General features: G+C 38.2%; 2 protein-coding genes across 8 annotated transcripts in view; one reads left to right on the top strand and one right to left on the bottom strand.

Moving 5' to 3' along the window:
• Positions 1–6,300, bottom strand: part of TRHDE (thyrotropin releasing hormone degrading enzyme) — a 388,816-nt gene extending 382,516 nt beyond the window's left edge. Inside the window, exon 1 of the mRNA XM_003259555.4 lies at positions 5,277–6,300. Within this exon, the coding sequence (XP_003259603.3) occupies positions 5,277–6,193 (917 nt within the window). The 5' untranslated portion in view covers positions 6,194–6,300. The remainder of the gene's footprint in view (positions 1–5,276) is intronic.
• Positions 1,929–25,246, top strand: LOC100589236. Of its 7 annotated transcripts, none has more exons than XM_030819976.1 (3): positions 6,275–7,010; positions 22,988–24,232; positions 24,673–25,246. In XM_030819976.1, the coding sequence occupies exon 1, from the start codon at positions 6,490–6,492 to the stop codon at positions 6,802–6,804; it is 315 nt and encodes a 104-aa protein (XP_030675836.1). In that variant the 5' UTR covers positions 6,275–6,489; the 3' UTR covers positions 6,805–7,010; positions 22,988–24,232; positions 24,673–25,246. The 7 variants fall into 7 exon arrangements, 6 of the variants coding, with proteins under 6 accessions (XP_030675836.1, XP_030675835.1, XP_030675837.1 ...); XM_030819975.1 differs by having other exon boundaries at positions 22,988–23,353; positions 23,694–25,246; XM_030819977.1 differs by having other exon boundaries at positions 22,988–23,353; positions 24,141–25,246.
• The last annotated feature ends 2,025 nt before the right edge of the window (positions 25,247–27,271 follow it).

Genomic DNA, 27,271 nt, shown 5'->3' on the forward strand with positions numbered 1-27,271 from the left:
TATATAATGAAATCAAACAACTCAATAGCAAGAAAAAACAAAATCTGATTTTTTAAAGTGGACAAAAGACCTGAATGAAAATTTCTCAAAATAAGACATACAAATGGCCAACTGGTATATGAAAAAATGTTCAACATCACTTAATCATCACGGAAATGCAACCACAGTGAGATGTCAACTCACACCTGTAAGAATGGCTATTATCAAATAGACAAAAGATAACAACTGTTAGCAAGGATGTGGAGCAAAAAGAACCCTTGTACACTGTTGGTGAAAATGAGTACACTATAAATTAGTACAGCCATTATTGAAAATAGTACGGAGGTTCATCCAAAAATTAAAAATAGAACTACCACATGATCTGGCAATCCCACTACTGGGGGATCATATATCCAAAGAAAAAGAAATCATCATGTTGAGGAGATATCTGCAACATGCTTATTGCAGCATTATTCACAGTAGCCGAGATATAGAACCAACCTAAGAGTTCATCAATGAATGGATGGATAAAGAAAATGTATACATACACTAATAAAATACTATTCAGCCATAAACAGAAGGAAATCCTGTCATTTGAGACAACATGGATGAACTGGAAGACTTCATGTAAGTGAATAAGCCAGGCACAAAAAGACAAATATTGCATGATCTCAGTAATATGTGGAATCTAAAAAAGTTGACCTCATTGAATCAGAGAGTAGAATGATGTTTACCAGATGCTAAGAGGTTAGGGGAAGAATGGAGTTGAGGAGTTACTGGTCAAAGGATATATAATTACTTAGATAAAAGGAATAAGTTCAAGGGATTTATTGTAAAGCAAGGTGACTATAATTAATGACAATATATTACATTCTTGAAAACTGTTGAGAGTAGATGTTAAATATTCTCACCACAAAAATAGCTATATGAGATGATGCATTTGTTAATTAACTACATTTGTTCCAAATGTATGCATACTTCAAAACATTAGGTTATACATGATAAATATATACAATTTTGTTAATTAATTTGAAAAAACTGTATATTTAATTATTATCCAGGGTGATCAAATCGAATGGCACTACAGAAAACGCAGCAAGACAAACACCAATTGCATAAATTTTCTCCCTGAATGAATCATTATCACATGGTCAGAGCTTTTTTTTTAGTAAACATTGTCTAGATATGGTTTACTGGTGGCATTTTGAATTGTGTTCAAAATCCAGCACTGAACTCAGTTTTGCCATATGGTTATGTGAGCCTGACACAAAAACAATGAGCTAAGTCCATTAAGGAATCACAGAAAAAAGTTTTTACGGAAACAAATGGTTCTCAAAGATTTTTTTCAGTTCACAGTCCTCTATAGAGGGACAAAAAGCGATATACTCCTACTTGCTCATGTTCATCTATCTTCTTACCAAAGTGAATGGGAGAAATGAAGTTGCTTTCAATCTAAAAATAATGTAGTGAATTTCTTGTTTGTATTAAATACCATGAGTATTAATTCATTCTGAGTAAATTACAAGGCATCAGATCACACAAATACCACAGTAGAGCAAATGCCTACCCAGAGATAAAATCCTCCATTCTCTCCCCAAGATTTTTGCAAAAGGATGGTCCCAATTCTCTTTGAGAACTACCACTACTATTTTCCCATTTTACTTGGAGACTATAGTTTCTCTCTAAACAATCCTTTATAGAAAAGGACCTCATATTTTTAATGTCGTCTCACTTTGGCATGTTATAGATCCTATTAAAGTTTGTCAAAGAAAAACGGTCTCCCTTTTGAAAGTGAACAAAATGTTCTTTATCTTGGCTATATTTCCCTTTCAATTCAACCATCTGGATCTAAATTAAGGTACCCTACTTTGAACATGGGTGTGCTCACCATCTGGCTACCCAAAAGCAGCAATTATTTCAGGTAAATGAACATTTTACCTAATTCTAAGCAAGCATACTCTCTTGTCGGAGACTACAGCATAAATACACACCTGTTTTTATCTGCCTGCTGCACACCTAGTTGATGAAAAAGTGAGTATGTATTCTGCCTAATTTACTTCTTGGTGCGTAGACATGTGGATTTTAGGAGAATTTATTTTCAATATTCAACAAGTGTAGTAACCAAGAGTAGAGAATTTGTCTCAACTTGGGAAACCTTGGGCTTCAAGGGGAAGCTTGTCTTCTAACCTTTGTACGTTACAGTATGGAAATCAGGAAAAGCAAGCCTTCCCAGTTGTACAAAGCCAGGCTACCTACAACACCCAGCGGTGAGTAAAACCTTCCAGGGGTCCAAGGTATATAGCACACAGCGGAATCTAATTTCCCTGCCGTCACCAAAATTCTTTTGCTCAGGTCTCTGAGAAGCAAGTTGAAGAATCAGACTGATAGGATTTTAATGAGTTAGTGTTTCCACATAGGCTAAGAGAAGTGGACTGCATTGTAGTATTGCTCTTTTAAGCATTTCAAGTTGCTCAATATGACTTCCTTTATCAGATTACATATTTGTTTTTATTACAGATATTATCCTATAATTAAATTGGCAAAATTATATCTAAAGACCAAAATGTTTAATCATTAATCAAATGAAAATTCAGGGCTTGCATCTGCGTCCTATTTGAAAGTGGGTTTTAAAATGCCAATTTACATTGCATTTTGTGGACAAAATAATCACCGATAAAAGTCCAACCCTAGCTGAGATGCTGATATAGGTCTGTTTAAAAATGCTCCATGCTCCAAGTGGCTATAGTAACAAAAAAAGTTTAATAAATAGAAAGTTTGCATAACTATGAAATGGTTTATTAGATTTATTTCTTTTGCCTTATTAACTCCAGTAGAAACATCCAAGAAATTATCAGATTTACTCTAGTAATAATAATGAGGAAGGAAAAAAATGAGAAACAAGGACTTTCTCTAAGATGCTGTTTAGAAATGAAACAATCCTGGGATTTTCAGAACACTGAGTTCTGCATTTCTAATGGGATGAAGAGTTTAACTATATGTTAACTAGGTTGAACTTCCAACCAAGTTACTTACTTCTTTGGGGAAAACTGCAAGAGAGTTTGAATACAAATATGCACTAGGCGTACAAGAAATCAGTTACGGGTCAAGCAGAAACATCTGGTCTTTTTAAGAGTCCCGTTAATTTGAAAGCATTGACCAAAACAAGCTCAGTCTGCCAAACATATTTTGGCATGGCTCAAAAAACAGGATTTTTCAAGAGCATTTATTTCACCACAGCAAGATCTATCAGTAATAATATGCAACTCCCACTATTGACATTTTGACATAACAAGCTTGTTCCTAAACATGGTACGCAAATTTGTTTTCTATGCCTTTCCCCCATATTTGACATAATTCTGGGTTTAAAAAATATTTTTAATCTATATTCTTTAGAACATGTTGGAGGAAGTGGTAGAAGGGGGTTTAAAATATCCATATCTGATGTCAGGAGTAAGAAAGTGAATATACATTCACTTATAGGCGGTTTTAACTATCATACAACTACTAAAGCATTGGGCGTTTTACTTATAGGAGGTTACTTCATAGAACTCTATAAATAATAAAACTTTTGCTTACTTTCGCAACACACTGCAATTTCCCCAGCCTCTTACACAATAACTTCTTCTGAGAGTTTCCAAACACCATAAGCTCTGTCTGGTCCAGGGATTAGAGGACCAAAGTTCAAGTGCTAGCTCTCCACTGACAAGCCTGCTCACCTCCAGGGCCCTGGGCTTCTCCGAGCCCATTTTCCGCTGTTAGGAGAATCACCTGAGAAAAGGAGAGGCTCTGCCTCATTACTGATCTGTAACCTGCCTCCTCTTCTAAAGTTGTTGGTTTAATTTTTAAGCTCACTTTGGTTGTTCATCTGCCCTCAGTCATTTAATTAATCGAAGTTATCTTAGCAACGAGGGAGTTAGAGCAAAGAACAAGAATCACTTATTCATTCAACAATATACCTGAGAGCTTACTGCCACAAGACACTCATGAGAGCTAGCATTTATGGTGGATACTCTATATGCCAGGCACAGGGGTAAGTACTTTGTAATGCATTCACTCATAGACGTCTACACCAATCCTACAAGTAGAATATTATTATTGGTATCCCCAAGTTAGAATTAAAAGTCTAGGCTCAAGAACCAAACTCCCTGGGTCTAAATCCGAGCTTTGTCTGCTCACTCCTGGTGATCTTGGTCAAGCTATGTGACCCACCTGTGCCTCCTCCATTTCCCCACCTGTAAAATAGGGAATGCTGATAATAGCGTCTACCTCATAGGGTTTTTGTCGGATTGAGTACATGGGTGTGCAATAAGCACTAGAAGTAGTCATGTCAGGAAAAGGTTAATTACCTTCCTCAAACCTCCACCAGAGTTAGATGAACAGCAGAGATTCGAACTCAGTTCTATTGGATTACGAAGTCTGAGCTCTAAACAAGTGGTGAAAAGCTCCACGGCCTCTCGGAAATTTTTTATAAAAATACAAAACTACACAAATGTAAAACGCGGCGAAGATACTAACAAGGCATTTGAGACTGACCACTAGCTTTCCCACCCCTTGACCACTGGAATCATCTCCAGAGGCAGCAACTCATAAACAAACAACTGGAGTCGCCCTGCCTTAGCACACAGCTGGCAGCGCCCGCAAGACCACTTATCGCTGGCTCTGGCCTTGGCAACCTCCACCCCCGTCCCGGTCCTCTCAGCCTATCTCTGGAAACCACTCTTTTCACTCCGAATCTCAACTTGAAGTTTGGGGAAACTTTACGCAGCCAAAGCCCATCCTCTGCTCTGCACCTGGTAGGAGACTACTAATATTCAGAGAAGATGGGCATGTTGGGGGTGGGGGTGGAGAACGGTGTGTCCCTGACCTGCCCTGACATGCTAAACTGGATGCGCTGTTGTCTTGGCCTTCAGCGCCACGTATTTTCCCTCGACAGTAACTTGGCAAGCTTTTCATGTCACTCTGGCATCGCTCAGATTATCAGCTACCCTTCAGAAAAAGAGCCCTGCGTTTCAATGGCTAAGTAACTCCGACAGGAAGAGGAGAGGTCCCGACTAGCGGAGGGGGCAGCATTCATCTTTTGGCACCGGTGAGTCAGTTTGCGGAGTTGGCGGCAGCGAGACCACAAGGCATCTGGGAGACCCCGGGGTTCTGACTGCCCTACTCCGCTTTCGTTTCCTTCCCCCACCCCTGGCTTCCCGGGTATTGGAAGCCAGCTGGGTCCCCGGGGTCGCAGGCCGCCCAGAGGTTCGAGCCGCGCGGCGGGGTGGGGCGGCGCGGGGCACCGCCTCCCTCCATACCTTCTCTCCCCGTGGAGCACATAGGAGCTGCGGAAGAAGCCCAGGAGCTCATTCTCGATGAGCGCGTTGTAGATAATCTTCAGATTGTAATTCCTCTCCGCGTCCAGTGTCCTATTCAGCACCACCACTAAGACCTGGGTTTGCGGGTAGAGGAAAAAACCGGCCACAGGGACAGCCCCGAACGCCCGGTCCTCGGCCAGCTGCACTTTCTCCACCGCCACTCGGGAAGCGTGCAGCACTACGTAGCGGGTGGCGTTCCGGCACGCGATCTCCACGTTGACCTCCCCGGAGAAGGTGAAGTTCTCCATGAAGGCGGTGAGCATCAGATTGTAGTGCAGCGGCTTCAGGTGGCCCGACAGGCGCAGCTGCGTCCACGGCTGCCACGGCTCCCGCTCCTCCTCCGACGGCGGCTGGGCCGACGGGGTCCCCGGACTGGCCACCCCACCCGCCTCGGGCTGCGAGGAGTCCCCGCCTGCGTGGTGGTTGCGCCGGGCTGATCCAGGAAGGCTCCCGTTGCCGCCGCGCTCCGGAAAGCCTGCGGGGCCACCGTCGGCGCCCGGCGTGGCACTCGCCCCGCACTCGTCGAAGCGCAGGCTGAGCAGCACGGCTAGCATTGTGACCGCGAGCAGTGCCACGAGGGACACGGCGAAGGCCAGCACAAGCCGCTTGTGTACCGCGATGTGGCGCTCCGTGGTGCGGGGTCGCACTCCCACTGAGTCTGCCCACGGGTCGGAGAGCCCCCTGCCGCCAGCCCGAAGCGCGGCGTCGTCTTCCCCCATCGCGGCCGCGAAGGGTGAGCTGCTCTTCTCGGCCCCCTCCTCCTCCTCCTCCTCCTCCTTCTTCTTCTTCCTCTTCTTTTTCTTCTTCTTCTTTTTCTTCTCCTCCTCTTGCTCCCCCAGCTCGCCGTCCAGGGCCATCACACCGCCTCCTCCTCCCCCGCCCCCTCCGGCACCCCCCGCGGGCGGGCCACCCGGGCCACAGCCAGAGCAGGCATCGGAGAGCGCACGCGGGCCAAGGGCGCGCGACTGGGGATGCTGGCCCGGGTTCTTTTAAGACGGGTTCTGGCCACAAGCGACGGCAGCTTCCGCGACCCCCATCAGCCCCGCCTCACTCTGGACGCCGGGCTGCGAGCTCTGGGAAGCGCCCAACTTGGAAAGCGTCTTGCTTGCCCAGCGCGCGCTACTTCTCGGGCGAGCACCCGGCGCCGGGGCACATGCTGCCCCCGCCCTTGCGCGCCTGCGGCTCCCGGCTCTCCCTCCCCTGCGCCGCGCTCTCGACTCGCTTTCCGCGGGAGCCTTCCAACCGGTCCTCGGCTGGGGAGAAGGACGGGAGCGGTGGGAAGAGCGAGGGTGTAGAGAGGGAAGTTAGGGCTTCCGCTTTCTTCCCCCACTCTAGCGGCGGCGTTCGGTCCTCTGGGTGGAATGTGCTCGCAGCAGCAGTGACGGCGGCCACAGCACGGGAGGCACCCGAGCCATACACCCTGCAGCTGGAGAGGAAAGGATGGCCAAGGTGGGAGAGACTAGAGTGAACCAGCAGGAGGAAGTCCCAGGGCCGCGAAGCTACAACGGAGATCCGTCCTGGAAAAAGCCTTCTCCACCCTGCACTTTAAGCGGCGGTGGCGGCAAACGGCAGGAGGTTGCAGACCCGACAGCGAGCCTCCCTCATTCCAGTCTTGCTCTGCCCTCCGGAGATGACAAGTGAGAAAGAAGTGTCCGGCCGGGCCATCCCCTTCAGGTAGATGAAGCTCTGGGTTTGCTCCATATCCCCAGGGGGAGAGCCGAAGTGCGTGTGTGTGCGCGTGTGTGCGTGTGTGTATATACAGAGGCTTCGGGTTTAGATTGCCAGGGCTACTCCAGCTGCATTGAGGGACTGAAACTCCCCGAGAAAGGCAAAGGAGAGAGAGCGCGCGAGGAGGCAGGAAAGGCGGGAGGGAGGGGAGCGGCTGAGCGGCAGAGGCAGGCACTGGGAGATTAGAGAGCTTTTTTCCGCTCTGTCACACCAGACACCCACAGCCACAGAGGGGGTTGCTGAGCCGCCTGCAAGAAGTACATTGTAAATCTTCAGCGCAACAAGCCCCGCAGTCACCCCTCTTCCTGACTTCTTAGCCCCACGGCGCTCCACGGAGAGATCCTTGGAGCCTTTGGCTATTAACATAGAGAGCAAAGGAAGATCCTGCTAGGGAGATGTGGCTGTGTCAGATTTCACATCAAGCTCGCCAGAGGATTTGGAGGATTGTATGTAAATTGAAATAAATTCTCCAAAACCTGACTACATATATTACATTATACTGTGCGATATGTCCAGGTGTGCAGTACTAAAATAATGTTAGCAATGAAGCATTAAAATCCTCCGGAAGTAAAGGCCAAAGCAAGGTGATGTTTTCCCCATAGGATAATTCCCATCTTTAGACTGGGGAAATGACTAAAACACAATGCCTACAGTGTAACATTCAGAACCAAAACCTTGAGACTGAGAAAAGCTGGGCTTAATAGAACAGTGAACGAATATATTCCATGATTGGTCAGTTTTTCATTTCACCTAGCCATAATTACTTTCTTGCAGCTTTCCAGTGTTACCATGAACATTGTTTAAACTTTGTTAGGATAGTTATCAATAGACAGTTTGCTGACAGCAGGCAGCATCAAAATAGGTTCATAGCCCATTGGCTGGTTATGGACTCTTGTCTGAGTATATTGGAGTTTAAAATTATACTCCAGAGTATGTATAAGTATGTGGGATAGCCAACCCTCAGAATTTGTGTGAAGAACTCTAATTGGAACAATATTCAGAAGACAGCCATCCCAAAGGTGACAGCTAGGAAGCAGGAGTCTCCAGTGTTTAGTAAAACAAAGTGTGATTGGCTTCTGGGTTAATTAAAAAAAGTGAATAATAGAAAGAAAATGAGGTAATTCCTTTTTACATGTTTCTTTCATGTCTTCAAATCTTGAAGGCATTTTACAAATCATGTCCATAGCTATTTTCTTACAAAAAGAAATAGTTAATGCTTCTGGCTTTGGAGTACTGAAAATAGACAATTAAAATATTGTGTTTGGCTTTAAAAGCATGACCAAAGAGAAGAGACCAATTACACGTTAACCTTAGCCTGATAACCACTAAAAACACAGCACTGCTCGAGGAAGCCCTTTCTCATTTATCCCCAGATGGGATACATGCTCAATGCCATACATTCTAAATGTCCATTTGAATCATTTTTAAATGATGATGAAAATAAGTGCCAGGGTGGGATTTTTTAAGCATGTTGTATGTGGGCCGTTAGCAACAGACCAAGGGAAATGCCACATTCTGTTCAAGTTACTTTTTTCTGCTCTGTTTTTAAATGTCTGTGCTCTTGCTGTCCATATGTATCTGGCTGTATGCATTTTAAGAGTTGAGGAGTTGGGGTTCATTGGTTTGTTTTCACAGAATCAGGAACTATAGTGCAAGCAAGTAAGAGGAGCCCTGAGATCCTCAGCAGGTCACCAGACTTCTCTGACTTTAGGGTTTTAAACTGGTAATTCAGTATTACTGATCCAATATCCATGGATTTAATACATTTGATTATCAGAGGCCTCTGGAATCATCCCGGGGAGTCTAAGACCCACTGCCTAAAGGAAGAGGTTACCCACTAAGGGATCTTTAAGACTTTCTCTTTCTAAAACATTAGTCAAGAAAAGATTCAAAGAAGGCTTTTTCTGTTTGTCTTTTTTAAAAAATGTGTACAAATTTGTGGGATACATGAGAAATTTTGTTACATGCACATAATATGTAGTGATCAAGTCAGGGTATTTAAGGTGTCCATCACCTGAGTACAATACATTTTTGCAAGGTATAGTCACCCTACTGTGCTCTCAAACATTGAACAGCTAGATTCCTTCTGTTTTGCTGTGTGTTTGTACGCTTTAACCCAGTTCTCTTCATCTTTCCCCTTTCCCTCACTCACGGTTCTCAGTCCGTTACCTCTTTCCTCTCTTTAACCTCCATCTGTTCTTCTTTGTATTTCATCAATGTGTTTATGTGCTTCTGAAAATTACTACAAGGAAAGTCTCAAATATTTCAGAATTAAATAATACATTTACCAATTAATAAAGTCTCTACTAACTGTGATTAAATTAGTAAATGGATTATTTTTTCAGACCCAAGTGGAGTGGACATAAGATTATTAATATAGAATGGACACAACTTACTAGCTCATGGATTCCCCTTGAAGGTAACTTTGCATAAGAAAACTTACTATCAAGATCAAGTAGGTAAATATTTCTTCCTTTCATATCAGTGTTACAAAGGTTTTCAGTGAGTTTTCTTTTTTTAATTTCTGAAAGTATCTAGTACACTTTCCCGAAGAAACAAGCACTTTAGTAGAAGAAACAAGCACTTTAGTAAAATAATTTTTAAATATTATTTTTTCTAGAGAATGTTCATTCTACCTTCAAAGCAAAAGTGGGGGGGGGGGTGAAATTTCAGAGTTCGTACCTCACAAAAATATTAAAGACATAGTTTGCTAATATTCCTTTTTAAAGTTGCTTTCAGTGTTATAGGTCACTGGATTCAAGATAGGTTTGATTTTGCCAATACTGGAGCCATGCAGTGCTGTAAACAAGGAAATTAAACTTCCCAAAGTACCTGATGCTTCTCTCAGAAACATGTTTGTTAGGAGAATTTTATGATTACTTTATTTAGCTAATAAATATCACTGAAGTCATGATGTGGCCATATTTGATTCAGGGGCTTGTAAAAGTAAAAATTGTCTGAATATTTAATATACATGAGGCCAAACAGAAGTTGTTTTAAATAAAATCTACACCTTGGTCCTGAAAAGATCAAAATGAACTATCTTCAGTGAATGTATTGGCTTCACGGTCTTATATTTGATTGTTTACAATTTAACTGCCTTTTTTGTTTATTTTCACACTGGTTTGTATATAGAAGCACATAGTTAGGTGTCCTTGGGTACTCAGTCTCTTCACATGTGAGTAAAACCTCATGTCCAGAAACAGCTTGGCTCGGGAGAAAGAACTAGATCCTGATCACCTTCATCTTCCTCTATTGTCCTAAGCCAGTACTTAATGGACTCAATTTCTCAATGTGTAAAGGAGTTAGATTTGGGGGTATCTTTCATCTCTGGACTTCTGTGAAAAATATACAGTACAGAAGCTAACATAGTACCCTCTTTTTGTTCTCAAGAAATATTTAATCTTCTTCATGAGAAGCAAAAAATAATTCAGCTAAAAACTAAAACTTTAATGGGTAAATTTTATAAAAGCACACTGTAGTAGAAAAAGGACAGGGGGAAACAAACAAATCTTACTACTCTGGCAGTCAAAACTAGGCTGATGTATCGTATGAGAGGGATATGTTTCTGAAGACCTCCCTCAACTGGAGACCAATATGAAAAAAGAATGGTGAAGTTTCTGTTTAGCAGCTGAAGTGGTGCCGCCATGTGGCAATAGCAAAACAGCAGTTTGAAATTTGAAACTGATCATTTGATGAAATTTTTAATTTGGAGAAATTAACATTACTGCAAAGTTTATTAATATTTTTATATTGCAGACTTTCAAAATTTTATAACATTTGACCCACTGATCTGTTGATGTTGTTGTGGGGTTTCATATAAGAACTAGCCTTCCAGACAGAACATTCCTCAAGATCTTGAAGATGAGGAAAGAATTATTTAAAATCAGCTATAATTGAGATGGTGACATTTCACGATTTCTGTAGTTTGTCCACAACAATTAACACCTTCATTTAACTGTTAGTTGTCTGACTTGTGTATTTAAAAGGATTAATCTAAATGAGATTTACATCTAAATTTGATTATATCTTTTTACCTCATAAAAACCTGTGAAACCATGAATTTGTTTTTATCTTTTTTCATTTTTTATTTTTACTTTTTATTATATATATATTTTTTTAGATATTAGGTCTCACTCTGTCGCCCAGGCTGGAGTGCAATGGTGTGATAAGAGCTCATTGCAGCCTCATACTTGAAGTTGTTTTTAATAGAAACATTTCCTAACCTATTAATATAATACTATGTGTTATTAGTCCCAGAAAAGTCTCATGATTATGTTTATACCAAGCTAGAACAAGCCTCACAGCATAAAATGGATATCTCTAGAGAGCAAATGTAAGGAAAAGAATGACCAAATAATTCAAGTGTCATTTCCAATTTTAGCATTTCATGTTATATCCAAAGACAGAATTAGTATCTCAAGAAAGTTATATCATTATCTGAGGGGTTCTCATGCTAGGTTAAAACTCTTTAGCGTTCACTCTAGGCTCTTTGGTTTATGACTTCGATAAGAAAGCTCTATAAAAAGTCAAAGTATAGATCATGGAAATGTTTACAATTTATTCATGAAACCTGCAAACATAATATAGACCAAAGTCTACAAACAATAAAAATTAAGTATTGTTCCAGAAATGTTTCCATTGAACTAGTTAATTTGTCTAGTCACTCAAGAAATGGAAATAGTGAATATACTCCTATTACTCCTATAACTGTTACCATGAACTTAAATTGCTGAAATCCATGTTTCCAGATAAATATGGCAGGAAGAATTAATGAAAATAATAATAATAGCTAAGATTTTTCAAGGGCTTAACTTGTACCAAGTATTTGTCTAAGCATTTTATGCTGTCTTATGTAATCATGCAAATCACCACCTTCAGGTCCATGCTATTATTTCCTCCACTTGACAAATCAAGAAACTGAGGCTGAAAAAGATTAAATATCTTGGCCAGAGTCATTTAATTAGTAGATGGCAGAGCTGGAATTCAAAGCCAGGCAGGTCATTTCATCACCTTTATATTTAACCTTTATGTCACACTATTTCCTGAAAGGTAAGCCAAATATAAACTATCCAATTGCATAATGAATACTTGCTACATAAATTATGAAGTCAGTGCCAGGCACTGTGCTAGGGATATAGCACTGAAGCAAACATGCCTGGTCTATACTCCTTGGAGAGGACAGTGCCTAGCACATGGTAAGTGCTACATGTTTGTTGAATAAATGAATAATCTAGTATGACCCTGAACAAAGAAATAATTATAATTTTGTAAGATAATGATAAAAAGAAAACCCGCAACATTATTACTCCTGGATTGAGAACTAATTAATTGAAAGAGTTGACTATAGCTTATTTTCATACTGCAGAATAAGCAGTTTACGTGCTTTAGGAATCTTACCTCTTCAATGCATCCAAAAATATATATTTAACCCAGGCTTATTTGACAGCGCAAATTTACATAATTTGAATGGTCCCTCACCTCTTTCAAGCCAAGAAAAGTATCTGCTTCAAAGGAGCAACAGATAAATATTAATGTAAAGTCACACAAAGACATAAAATATCCTGCTTTATTTCATCCACATGTATCTTCTAGTCCATATATGTTTTTCTGTCTTCCAATCATTTATTCCCCATTCTTTCATTTAATAATAAAATATTGTTTATCACTTAAAAACTTCGCTCACTACAGATAGATTCTGCTTAATACGTAAATGTCTATCAATATAGCTGTTTAAATGAGGTAATTACAGTATTTTCTTGAATCTGAGTAACAAGTGATTATTATAAATGGGCTGATGAAGAGACATTGGAAGAAATATGGTGAAATTTTTCTTTTAGATAATGAAATGTCGCTAGTATTGAGGTCATATCACTGTATGTAAATTTTAAAAGCTAATTTTCAACTACAGTGTTTTTTTATTTTTAATGATATATAACATAATATAAAATATATATAGTTTTGCTAAGTGAGGATTCTGGCCAAAGATACAGTCATTTGACATGAGAAACACACCTTCTGTTAGAGAATAGATCACAATATGTGTATATATAACAAATATACAACAATAATTATAATTGTTTTATTTTAAAACCTCACTGAATTCCTACTTTCAAACTATGGAAAAAGACGTATTCTGATTTTTTTCTTCAGGTACTAGATCTGTATATAAATAATATATTAATCGTGAACTGAAAAATCGCTCTTTTTTTCTGGGAGGGGGGTGTTCATGCCTTTTCCTTGTTTATATACAGGGATGTTTGCTAGAAAATTACCAGTTTCTTCCACCACATGACACTATAGGAATCCTCCGTACCTCTTTAATTTCAGGGTTACACACTAAGGCTACACCAACATATCATTTTTTCTTTCTCTGTACATGTTTTTCTGAGAGTATTGTCCCATTCACATCCCTATACAGGCTCAGAAGTTACTCTCCAAGTGCCTTGAAAGTCAGGTGAAAAATATATTTGGGGATCCAAGAATTATTCTTGAAGTTCAAACAATTAGACTTTGGCTAAAATGGCTTTTTCTTGTTCATTAAAAAATTTATTTGTATGCTATAATTACAAATATTAAAATCTAAATATGTTAGTATGCTTTGTATTACAAAGTTAAATATGTTGGGTCTTTTTTTTACATTTGTATTAACAACATTAAGCACTAGGCACTATACAAAAAATAAAAGAGAAACAGAGTTTATAATCAAATAATAATCATGGAGTCTGTATCTGGAAAGAGAAATAACTTTCCCACAAAATAACTACACAAAAATTTCAATTATTAACTCTTGAAAATAACCAGCTGCTTGATTGAATGAAACTTTTGGCTCTAGAACAGTCTCTATTAAAAAAAAATGAACCTAAAGATAACTGTTTTGAGTTATCGGCATATTAAAATTTGGTATCATTTTATGAAATAGATTTAATTCTCATAATAGAATTGATTTAATATCTAACTTGCCTGTGATCATCACTTTTGTCACTTTTCTCTTTAGTGCCACCTTGTGGGTCAGCCAGTAACAATACATATATAGGTTCTGGAGGGTTTTTTTTTATTGTTGTATAAAGCTAGACTTACAAAGAAATGTGATAATAAATAGCAATTTGTTTCCAAGAAAAACAAAAAATCTGAAGTGGCATTTGACCAGAAGTTTCATAGATAGAAATATGATCTACACAAAAGTCGATATTCATTTACAAGATCATCACCAAACTTACCTTGCATAACATAAGTGGCAAGCTCTGACTTGTGATTTTTTCATAAGAAAAATGTTTTTTAACTCAGTATCATCATTTCTACAACAGTGTCCCATGATAATTGATTCTAGGTGATTTGAAACACTGTTTAGTCCTGTTTTAGAAAAAGCTCCCATATCTGATTTAATCTCATATGCAGCTTACTTCTAACATCCGATTTAATTTGCATTGAATTACCTTACTCGGTTTATTTTTTAATTATGTTGCAGTTACAAGGGAATAAGGAAAAGTCAGTATAGTGCGTTGAAATGTCTTTTTTAATTGAGACACACAAGAAATGTGTTATAGGTTCCCAAACATTCTTCATGTATTAGAGATGTTATAATAATCTTTTGAATAGCTGTGTGAAAAGGAATGGCTTCACCTGAACGTGTTAGAATTTATTGCTACATTTTTTGTGTGTTGTGGTAGAGAAATAAATTTTTAAATCGCATTTATGGAGTCATTTCAGAACAAGTAGAAATCATATGTGGTCACTTTGTATGTGTAAGTGTTTGTATCTGAACTCCTCCTGCCCTATTAAGAGTTGAAGGTTGTACTATATGTTACTCAAAAAGTAATTTTCCCCGGATATGCAATAAGGCCTCAGATTTGACCTATAACCTGAATGTCATAAGCTATCCATTATCTATGCTGGAAGCACACCACCAACAACAAAAAAGTTTTAAGTATTTTTATAGGCTTGCTAAAATCCGATTATAGAACCAAGGCAGTCAAATACCATGAGTAAGACTGCAGAAACCCTAGAATTTAACTCCCTAGTTATTCTTAATGAGCGAAATCTATGCTTTGTGTCTAAAAGCAATGTATTGCGCTTTCCAATTCAGGAAATGCATTTTAATTGCTATACCCATTGATAACATCAATCTGTCCATGACATTCTGACATATATCCAGTTTCCTATGGATTCAGTATAGGAGCAAATTAAAAGATGCACTAGAATAGTAACATTTAATCTATAATCCTCCATTTAACCTTTATGTGGCTGTCACTGAACAAGTCTTGTTTTTAGAGTTAAACCAAAAAACAAAACCAAACAAAACAAAAAAAACATGCACACACACTAGAGAAAGGGCTTTTTTTTTAACCTGGGGACCATGAAAAAGTTTTGACCATTCCCCAACCCCCATGCTTCAACTTTAGCTTTGATAGTGACAGTATGTCTTCCTTCAGTTTAAGTTGAACAAACTTCTGCATAAGACCCTCCAGAAAACCTCTGAACACATACAGTTTTGGGGGCAATGGGGACTGAACTATGTACAAATAGGTGATACTTCAGCACACAATTCCTGGGATAAATTTTATCTTCTTCTCATTTTTATTTTTATTAACTATATGGGGTTTTTTAAACAAGTTACAAGAAGCAAAACATATTTTACCTTTACTCTGTTACATATTTCAAATTAAGCAGATCCTAATTAATTGGGTTACATTATATAACAATAGCCTTTTTAATATCAAATGGTTTTTATGATCTCTCTTCAATTTTTCTTAAAATGAGACTGCACTAAAGATTTTCTTGACATTTCTGAGAATTTCATTTTCAGTTTCAAAAAATTATTTATTCCTTTAATCTTTCAATGTGGGAAAGTAATGAATATTGATTCATTTTTAGAAGCGCTAACATCCAACTAGGTAAACTTCATAAGTGATGGCTATTAATGTTCTCTTTCATCTTCTAGACAGAAAATCAAAGCTATTTAAAGTAAAGGATTTGTTTCAAATCAATGTATGTCCACAAGTTAACATTAATGTTTACAAACACTTTCTGTGATAACTGTGTCTTACTTGGGTGTATATATGTCTTTATATCTATCTGTAAAGATATAGTTGCAAGTAGATGTGAGACGAATGTTCATGTTTCTATATGGTCTGAATAAAAGTGTTATCACTATGCTAACCTGCAGTGTTATAAAATGCACCAATGGCTCTTTGTGCCACTCCTTCGTTTTCAGTGGTTACCAAGATAGTCAAACTGCTGATGTGATAATCATCCAAACATTTAATTTTAACACTATGATTATAGAATTTTTTTATTTCTATGAGATTTACCTATAGTAGCTTTCTGTTTAGTGTTCAATGTTCTATAGCAGTTTCCTTTTAAATGTTCAGAGCAGGAGCTATACCCTCTAGGATGTGCAAATAATCAAGTCTTAGCAACCTTATAAAATATAATCCACATTACGAATCAAACAGAATGAGCCTTCAGATCTGATTGCCTAAGGCTCAAAATGTTAATGCTCCTGAAATGCCTTCTACATATTAGCTAGTTGAAATTGCATTAAAACAAGAGAACGAATTGTAGTCTTGACCTCAGTCTCATTTCACCAGTCTTTGCCTGCTACTGCCAGCCTGAGAGGGGAGCTTCTGCTCTGCAGATGGATGGACAGCTGCTGATTTCACCTCCTGTCTGTTCCCACAATTCCAAAAGAATTAGGCCTGAGGAACTTTATCTTCTGGTGTTCCATTGTGAACTGACTTTATTAAATTTTTTCCAAAGTTCAGTGTTCTTCAGTTCTTTCTCAGAGTACAAATTGAAGAGACACAGAGCCAGTTCCAAATGAACTGAAATTGTTTTGTAAAAAATTAATTCAAACAATAATGCCATGGAAAAGCACTTTGAATTTTTCAATTCCCAGGCTATTGATTCTAAAAAAGAAACAATTCTAAATTATCCACATGTTCTCATTTATTAGTCTAGAGCTCTTGCCCAAAGAATTATTTGCCAAGATAATATATAGAACATCAGGATGATTTACTTGCTTTTCTAATACCATTTTGCCCACAAACTCTATGGAACTGAAAGCATGTCAGCAGCAAAAGAAGGTCCACTAGCAGCTATAAAAGAGAGCTCACTAATGAACAATAAATATCTAAAAGTAAAGGGAAAGGAGCCGAATTCCATTTTCAAAAGCCAAAATTCTGCAGTAGGTAAATATCACAGATAGCATTGCTTATTATTTATAATCACTGAGAGTAATCTATCATTTCTTTAAATCCTCAAAATAGGTCTCTGCCAGCCACATTACCGCCTGCAGAAAAGTTTGTTATGACTGCCTGGTTTTGTAAAGTCCAGACAACTTTACACTAAGCTGAATAATGTTCATTTACTCAAAAGCTATTCTAAAATTGTAGAGTTAATGAACACTAAACCAAAGTTAGTGCTTTAACTGAAAGATAATTTTCTGTACCCTTTGGAGACCAGTCCAGTACCATCAAGATCTGGGAAAACACAACTGGTAAGCACTTTGACTTTTTCTCAGAAAATCATTATCCACTTCCTTCATACTTACTTAACATCTCAAGAAAAGGAAAGAAAGGGGGGGAAATATCTAAAATTTTAATCTAAATCTTTCTTAAACTGTGCATTTCAAATACATAAAATACTGTGTGAAAGGGTGTTAAAAGTAGTATCTAGAAACGGCTTCCAACTCTATAACTTGGTATAAGCCTTGTGGAAAGTAATTTACCAACGGCTATCAAAATTCACAAATCTAAAGACTGTAGCAAGACTCTTGAGATACCTTGTAACTATTGGCATGATTCCTTCCTACTAGAATGAAAGTTTCTTCAGGGCGGGAAACACATATATTCATTTCTGTATCCACAGAGCAAGCAAAGATTCTGGGACATACTGTCCTTCATACGCATATTTCGAATGAATGAAGGCTCCATTTGGTAGTATTCATCATCAGCTTCTTGGCCCTTACTACTCCCTTCTCTCGTTTAAAGCTTATGTCCTCTTCCCTGCCCAGCACTCTTTTTGGCTGTATGCCTGATAAGGGTGCTCTTCAGCTTGGCCTCCTTTGACTTTATTCCTCCCCTGTTCTACTTTTAGAGTCTCAATAAACTCTTGTTTCTTACAGTGGAAAAATGCGTTTAGAAATCAAGACTGGGCATTAAATTTGCTCATTGCTGCTCAGGCATTGTTGCTCCCGTGTCCAGTTGCTCCCAGTGAGCCACTCTATTGGAGTTGGTCCCACAGCCAAGACCCTACTTTTCCCTAGCTCTAGCCTAGAAACTTGTCACCAGAGCATTAATCTACATTTTAGAAAGGATTACCTACCAAAAAAAAAACTATCATTTTTCCTGAATAAGTAATATGTTCTAGAATCAGCGTGTGATCCTCTCAGCTTCCTTTTTGGAAACCAAATGATGATTCTCCTGGAGAAAGAATTTGACTAGATGTTGAGACAATTTAGGCTATATAATAGAGTCCTACTTGACAGACGAGTTAGATTTTGAAATCAGCATATAAGAGGCACCTAATGTCAAATTTGCACTTGAAAAAAATTCCTAAACTGTGCACACATTGCAGTAAACCATGATTTTGTGGATCCCTTCCTATACAGCAATGTGTATATAGAGATGTGCATAGAAAGTATGTGCCATCTTACAGTATTTTCAGTATTTTAATTAAGTTGAATTTGAATAAATAAAATACATGCTATAACTCTGCTGTTTTAAGAACACTGTTACCAATTCACTACTATGTTTACATGATGCCTAAATAGCCAGCCAATGCAGAAAGGTCAGTTAGAAAATGAGGCCAATCCTCGCCTCTCTTTCTTTCCGTTGAAAGGGTGTCAGTGAGTGTCAGGTTCCACACAAAGCAGGAGCTGGAGTGGGCATGAAGGCAGTTTGATGGGAGTCAGGGTCTATGGAGGGAGGGCTGCTGAGCAGGGCAGAGGCCTGCTAGAATCAGATGCTTGGCTCCACATGGGGAGTCCACTTTCCTAATGCTGGAGAAGGTACAAACATGGAAAGAGGAAAAGTTGAGATGAATGATGTGGTATTAGATTGGAATTGGAAGAGTGGATATATTAGTATATATGACATGTAAATAAACATGGATTTAAGGGTGTGTCTGTATGTATCCATTGAAGGGACCTGGGAGCAAAAATGCCTGAGCAGCAATGAGCAAATTTAATGCCCAGTCTTGATTTCTAAATGCTTTCCACTATAAGAAACAAGAGTTTATTGAGACTCTAAAAGCAGAACAGGGGAAGAATAAGGAGCTTTGAATATGTTGAGCCAGAAAGTAAGAAAGTTCTCAGAAAAACAATGAGAACATGACCAAAGGATCCAGGAGCCACCTTGAAGGAACTACTGACCAAATCTGGAACAACTTAAGCATAAAAATAAGTAATGAGAGTAGTGGATTATAATCCACTGCATAAAGAGGAACCCATGAATCCACAATTATATAATAAGTAAACAGATAAATGGGAAGAAAATAAATGGGTAAGAGATTGGGTAAGAGATTATTTCTTAAATTAGAATGCCAAGTAATAAATACAAAAGGAATTCAAGCAAGACATCAATAAATGCTAAAATTAGTGGATGAAAGTGAGATAAGAAACAGAATTTTACAGAGTTTCAAAGTATCTTTCTACAAAATGTTTAATTACAAAGGGAGAAAAAGTTAACATTATAGTGGAGAAACCTAACAGATACTATCTGATGAAGTGATCAAAGTTAACACTCCCAGTAATTGGAAAAATCAATATCGTATGTCACCTAATCAAATGCAATGAGAAAAACACAACATCACTTCTCTAAAATTTATAACCTGGTTATAATCAAGAGGAAACATCGGACAACAGAAATTTGGAGAACTTCTATTGAATAACTGACCTTCGAAAATGTCAAGGTCATGAAAGTCAAGTAGAGATTGCAGAACTCGTTCAGACTAAAAGAAGATAGAGAGACATGGCAGACAATGGAGTGTAACATCTTCTCCTGAACTGGACCTTTTTACTATAAAGACATGAGAACAACCGGCAAAACTTGAATCGGGTCTCTGGGAGAAGTATATTCAGGAGTCCACCATACTATTCATGCAAATTTATTAAATTCATTCATGCAAATTTTCTGTAAGTTTGAAATTATTTGAAAATGAAAAAATAAAACCAACTTTATTCTTATTCTTTTTTTAAGTTCTCACTGTGCAGCTCTAAAGTTACACAAGCCAAGAAAGGGACATTAATGGGAAATTAATGACAGCATCAATAAAATGGAAAAGAAGATGAACTAATTACATAACGTCAACCAACCAGTTTTTTCAAAACAGGTTTTACTGTTTAGAGTTTGTCTACTCTGCTGGCATCTTGTAGGCACCAGCTTTGCCTATTCACATTTTCCCTTCACATAGCCTGTGTACCCATTTTAAACACAGCAAAAGATACTTTGAGAATACCTTCTGCACTACTTTTATCTTTTATTTTCTTTCCTTTTCTTCTTACCTTCCTTCCTACTCTCCTTTATTTTTGGAAGCTGCATTCACCCTACTGGAAGAACCTATTCTGAACATAAAGTAGTTTGCCTCATCCTGCTCATCCCAATGACAAATAGGTTAAGTAGCATCTGGTGAGACAAGAGAAAAGAGTGACTACACATTTACCCTTCTGCACCCTCATCTTCTACCCAGCTGTCTCTCCTCCCTTTTCCTCTTCATTACTATTTTCCCCTTCTTTGGACCAACAATTTAAACTGTTCTTAAAATTTATTAAAGAGAAGTGGACCTCCAGCAATTTTTATTGCCCCTATAATCTAAAGTATTCAAACTCCTCACTTGAAACATGAAAGAAAATCAGGATGTAAACATTCCCCTTTTTAAACTTTTTTATTTTCTAAACCATCTTCCTCTGCATTAACTCAGTCTGCCACTCTAAACAGCACTTGTCAGGAATGTGTGAAGTTATTAAGAGAAGGGACTTTAGAAGATCTAAATTCAAATTACCTTGACTACCATTCTTTAGTAATAAAAGGGGAGGTAGAAAGAAGACAGAAACCACCAGATTTTCTAAAATCTCCAGCAACATTCATGCATCTAAAGCATCTGAGAAACAATGACCCAAGTTATATTGGGAGAGATATTTTAGCTCTCTTGCCTGAATCGCCTGAATCTAACTCACAGAAACTTGGGAAATATCAAAAATCCCTTATTCTAAATGTTTTGGTCAAGAAGTGTTTTGGATTTCAGATTTTGGAATATTTGCATATACATAGTGAGATATCTTAGGGCTGGGACCCAAATCTAAACACAAAATTCATTTATGTTTTATATGCCCTTTAAACACCATAGCCTGAAGGTAATTTAATATCATATTTTTAATAGTTTTGTGCATGAAACAAAGTTTTGACTGTTTGACTGTGACCCATTACGTAAAGTCAGGTGTGGAATTTTCCACTTATTACCTGGAGTGCATCATGTTGGCATTCAAATAGTTTTGGATTTTGGAGCATCAGATTTCAGATTTTTGGATTAAGGATGTTCAACCTGTATTAGCCTGGTGCTTTTCTCCTCATAATCACTCCAATAATTATGAAAGGATAATCATAAAGATGACAACAATTATAACAAAGATGATAAAAAAATTAAGCCACTTGGCAGCACTATTTGTGGCCTCATGAAAATGATTCCCAATGTCATAATTCCCTCTGAGATCCCCACAATAAAAAACTATTGGACCTAGAACTGCATACCACAGTTATTGGTCATTTCACATGATGCCATGTTCAGGCATAGCTGGTATGAGTGCTATTTGCTTTCATCCAGTGGAGCTATTCTCAGTAAGCTTCATCTCTGTGCTGATGAGAACCTGGGTCTGTTCTTCTGGCCCAGGATCTTCTCCACACCTCTCAAAGGACTGCAGCTCTCCTTAGATATTCTGTGTACCATAGGAAGGGGCTAGGATGTGTTGCCCAATTTACAGCAATCTCTTTTCAACATGGTAACTAATGCAAGTATTAGACCACAAGGCTTCTCTTTGGAAACCTGTCCAAAGGTTGTCATCTCTGCTATTCATTCATTCACTCATTTATTCAACAAATATTTATTAAGCAACAAATGTGTGCAAGGTACTGTTCTTGGCAAAGTGAACAAAACAGATTAAAATTCCTGATCTTGTGGAACTTGCATTCTAATAAGGGAGCAGACAAATTTTTTTTAAATGAAGTAAAAAAGTGCTGGGCCCAGGAAGAAAGGGTTACAATACTAAATACGATAGGGAAGCCCTCAAATTTGAACAAGGATCTGTAGGAAGTGAAGTATATTGATATCTGGGGAAGAGGGAACAACAAAAGCAAAGGAGTTGATAGAGGAATGTTGCTGGTATCTGAGATATGGCAAGCAGGTCTGGGTGGCCAGAGACGAGCAAAGTAGGAAAAAAGGAAAAGTAGGTGGGGTTGGAAAAATAATGGGGAGCCAAGATTGGATAAGGTTTTGTAGGCTATTGTAAGTACTTAAGACTTCTACTAAGTGATGGAAAGCAACTGATAAAAGTTGACTTTCAATTGGAAAGAGCCATGAAAGTTGATGGATGGTCAACTTTTGACCTGAGGAATGACATGACCTATTGTATGTTTTAGAAAAGTCCTTCCGGTAGATTTAATGAACATTCGCTGAAAGATAAAAAAGAAGGTAATTGAAATAATCCATGCAAGAGATGATTGTAGCTTGGATAAGGAGGGTAGTAGAGGGGTGGTGAGAAGTGGTAGAGTTTTGCTGAAGGATTATACATGAGGTGTAGGTAAGAAACCTCAAGGTTGATACCAGGATGTTTGATCTGAGCAGCTAGATGGATGAAGTTGACATTTATCACAGGACAGTTCCCTGAATGGCCCTGGACCCACCCAGTTCTCCCCCTTTCTTGTTTATAGTTACCAGGAATAACTGTAGAATGTGCTGGGAATGCAATGTCCTGAGATAAGGAGGAACTGCCTGAAACAGCCTGGACCTTATTCCTGTACTTCCTAGGGAATCTAACATCTCAAGTTAAAGAGGAACTGCCCGGGACAGCCCGGGGACTGTTCCTCTCTCCTGAGAAGGAAGGTTACCTCCAAAGCTCATCCATTGAGTCACACTGCCCCTGTGGTGGAGGGCGGGCTGCCTTTCCAGGTTCCTCAGCTGTGGTGCAACTGAAGCAGGCACAATCAAGACTCCATCTGCTCAAGGCAGCTTTCTCGAACCTTGGGGAACCTACTCACAATGGATCACAGGCTTCTTTTGTTTCTTGCTGCCTATCTGTAAGTAATTAACTTGCTTCATATAACGTGTTGCATATGAGTGTGTTCTGTCTCATAGACTCAGGGAATTGGTAACACTGCAGCCGAGGATGCAGTGGACAGAAGTGTTCTGACTCCTGTTCCTTGTGGTTGACACAGTGATGACGATCTCTTCTGTCCTCCAGAGTGGAAGTCCTCTCTTGGGATTGGTTATTGGTGAAACCACTTCGCAATTTATTAAGATGGCAAAAGCTTAGGGAGCGGCAGATTTGAGGGGAAGATCAGGATTTTTCTGTCAGTATTGCAAATAGTCAAAAATATGTGGTCCAAGAAGTGATCATTATCTTTGGCATTGTGCAAGTCATTAGTGACCTTCACGTGAACAGTCTCAGTGGAGTGTTGGAGGAAAAAGCCTAACTGAAGAACGTTCAAGAGTGAATGGAAAAAGAGCAGTAGTACATGGAGAGTGCAGGCAAGTATTTCCAGGGGCCTTTCTTTAAAGAGTAGTAGAGAAAGGAACATCATTTTTGGATGGGGGGAGAGTTAATTATAGCATGTTTATATGCTAATGGAAGTGATCTACTCATGGGGAAAATCTTGATGATGCAAGAAAGAAAGGGATTTCTTGGAATCTTGTCCTATAACCGGTGAGAGGGGATGGGTTCTAGAAGAAAAGGCGTGGGTCTTTGTTTGAGGTCAGGCAATTCATTTGTAGGAACCAGTAGGAAGATGGTTAAGTGGGTACCTGTGGTAGTGGATGTTTGTGAACATTCTTTTCTTTTCTGTTGTTTCTATTTTCTCAATAAAGTGTGAAGCAAAAATCAGCTGAGTGAAGATGAGGAAGAAGGTGTTAAAGGTTTGAAGAAAAAAGGAAAAGGATATACTAATCTAAGAGGACGAGTAAGTAGAACATAGATAATGAAAATGCTGGTCCTTAGGACTGTTGGGCCTAAATGCTCATACGATATTGGTGGTCACAAATTTGAACTTCCTCTAGAGCCAATTTTTGCATGTGTGTGCAGCCCTGGAGTAGTTGGAGAGTTGGATTTCATAGGATTGAGGGTCAAGCAACTACAACCAGGGAAGAGTGGGACAAGGGAGATAAAGGATATTAGCAGGGGAGCAATTATAAACATGGACCATGATCAAAACTGGATAGGAAGGAAAATAGGGATAAGAGGGGTGGAAGGTTAAAAATAGTGAAAATGAGATAGAATGAATAGGTTGTAGGTCCCTGTAAAGTTGAAGAAGTATTATTATGCAGTACTCATTATTGAAATGAGGTCACAATGCTTAAGGCACAGTGAATCCTAGAAAATAGTGGTTTTGTTTCTCATTAGGCAATACATTCCTCTTTGCTCCAGAATGCAACATACATGTATCCTTTTCTGTACTATTTTTTAAGAATTCATACTTAATTCCACTGACTGCCACTCAATTTTAATGTACAGTAGAGAATTCCTGTACTATGTATTATGAATCCATTCCTTTGAATTTCATTTATAATACTTCATGACTGACACCTGGCTTTCCACCAAGACTCAATTTTCATAGCAAGCCTCATCATCAGAAGCCCCCAAATTAACAGGATGAGGAGGAAGAATTGGCAGGCTAAAGAAGATGATTATATCAATTAATGCAGAAAAAGCATTTGATAAAATCCAATATTCGTTTGTAATTAAAAACTCTCAGCAAGTTAGGAATAGATAGGAATTACTTCAACTTAATGAAGAGTGTGTTTAAAAACCTTGAGTATTTTCATTAGTTATAACAAATGTACCACTCTGGTGGTGAATGTTGCTAAGGTGGGAAGCTATACATGTGTGGGGAAAGGAGATATGTGAGCAATTTCTGTACCTTCTACTCAATTTTCTGTGCGCCTAAAATTGCTGTAAAAAATAAAGTTCTTTTTTTAAAAAACCTACAGCTTTCATTCTTAATGCTGAAAGACAGAATGCTTTTCTCTAAGATAGGGAACAAGGCAAAGATTCAGTTCTCACCACTCCTATTGAACACAGTACTACAAGTTCTAGCCACTGAAATGGGGGTTGGGGGGAAGCAGAAGAAGAAAAGAAATAAAAGGCATACAGTTTAAAAAGGAAGAAATAAAATAGTCCCTATGTGCAGATGACATGATTGTCTATTTAGTAAACCCATGGATTACACAAAAATAAAATTCCGAGAACCTAAAAAGTGATTTCAGCAAGATCACAGGATATAAGATCGAGATGAAAACCAACGTCATTTCTATATACAGTAAGTCCTCTCTCTTAATATCATCAATAGGTTCTTGGAAACTGACTTTAAGCAAAACAACATAAAACCAAACCCAATTTTTCATCATCAAAGTTATAACAAAATGATGTTGAGCAAAACTGCATTATTTCAGGACCTGCCATATATCATGTCACTTAAAATTACAGTATCTAAGAACCTATCAATGGCATTATGTGAGAATTACTGTAGTAACAATAAACGTATGAAAACCAAAATTAAAACACATTTACAATCAACCCAAGGAAAATGAAATATTGAGGTATAAACTTGGCAAAAAAATATATACTATCTGATACTGAAAATTGCAAATGCTGATGAAAGAAATCAGTGATGACAAATAAACAGAGAGACATACTATAGTCACAAATTGGAAGACTCAACGTAGTAAAAATGTCAATTTGCCTCAAAGTAATCTGTAGGTATAAGACAATTCTTATCAAAATTCAAGGAAGTTTTTTGTAGGCATTGGCTACCCTATTCTAAAATTTATATGAAAAGCATAAACCTTAGAATATCTAAGATAATCTGAAAAGAAGAATAGAGAGGAATCACTCTACCTGATATTAAGCTTTATAATACAGTAACAGTAATCAAGACTGTGTGGTATTTGCCAAGGCATGGACTCAGATCAATGGAACAGAAGAGAAAACACAGGAATAGACCCATATAAATATTTCCAACTGATTGTTTTCCAATCGATTTGTGACAAAAGTGCAAAAGTAATTCAATGAAGGAAGGATAGCCTTGCAACAAGTTGTGCTGAAGCAGTGAGCACCCATAGGCAAAAAGAAAAAGAGAACATCAACCTTAACCTCACATCTTATACAAAAATTAATCCAAAATTGATAATAGACTTAAATGTAAAATATAAAACATTTCACAAAAATAGAAGAAAGTCTTCAGGATCTAGGACTAGGCAAATAATTCTTAGATGATATCAAAAGCATAATTCATAAAGGGAAAAGTTGATAAATTAGACCTCATTAAAATTAAAAACTTCTGTTCTGGAAAATGCACTGTTAAGAGGATAAGAAATATAAGCTACAGACTGAAAGAAAATATTTGTAAGCCACATAACTGACAAAGGACTAGTATCTAGAATATATAAAGAATTTTCAATACTCAGTTGTAAAAACAAAATAATTCAACTAGAAAATTGATATGAGCAAACATGTCACTGAAGAGGATGTACAGACTGCAAAAATGCATGTAAAAAGATTTCAACTTCATAAACCATTAGGGAAATGTGAATTAAGCAACAATTAGCTATCACTATGTACCAATCAGAATGGTTAAAATGTTTAAAAAATAGTAACACCACCAAATATTGGCAAGGATATAAAGGAATTGAATCACTCATGCATTGCTAGTAAAAAATGTAAAGAGGTACAGCCACACTGGGAAACCTTTTCATGGTTTTCTAAAAACTAAGCATGGAGTTACCATACATCCCAGCAGTTCTACTCATCAGCATTTAACCCAGAGAAATAAAAATTTATGTTTACACTAAAACCTATATATGGATGTTCACAATAGCATTTTTCATAGTAGCCAAAAATTGGAACCATCTCAGATGTCCTACCATGGATGAATGGTTAAACAAACTATGGTGCATCTATATCTACCATGAAGTAGTACTCAGCAATAAAAAGGAAAGAACTA

The sequence above is a fragment of the Nomascus leucogenys genome, chromosome 10, assembly GCF_006542625.1.
Source record: "Nomascus leucogenys isolate Asia chromosome 10, Asia_NLE_v1, whole genome shotgun sequence".
Lineage (NCBI taxonomy): Eukaryota > Metazoa > Chordata > Mammalia > Primates > Hylobatidae > Nomascus > Nomascus leucogenys.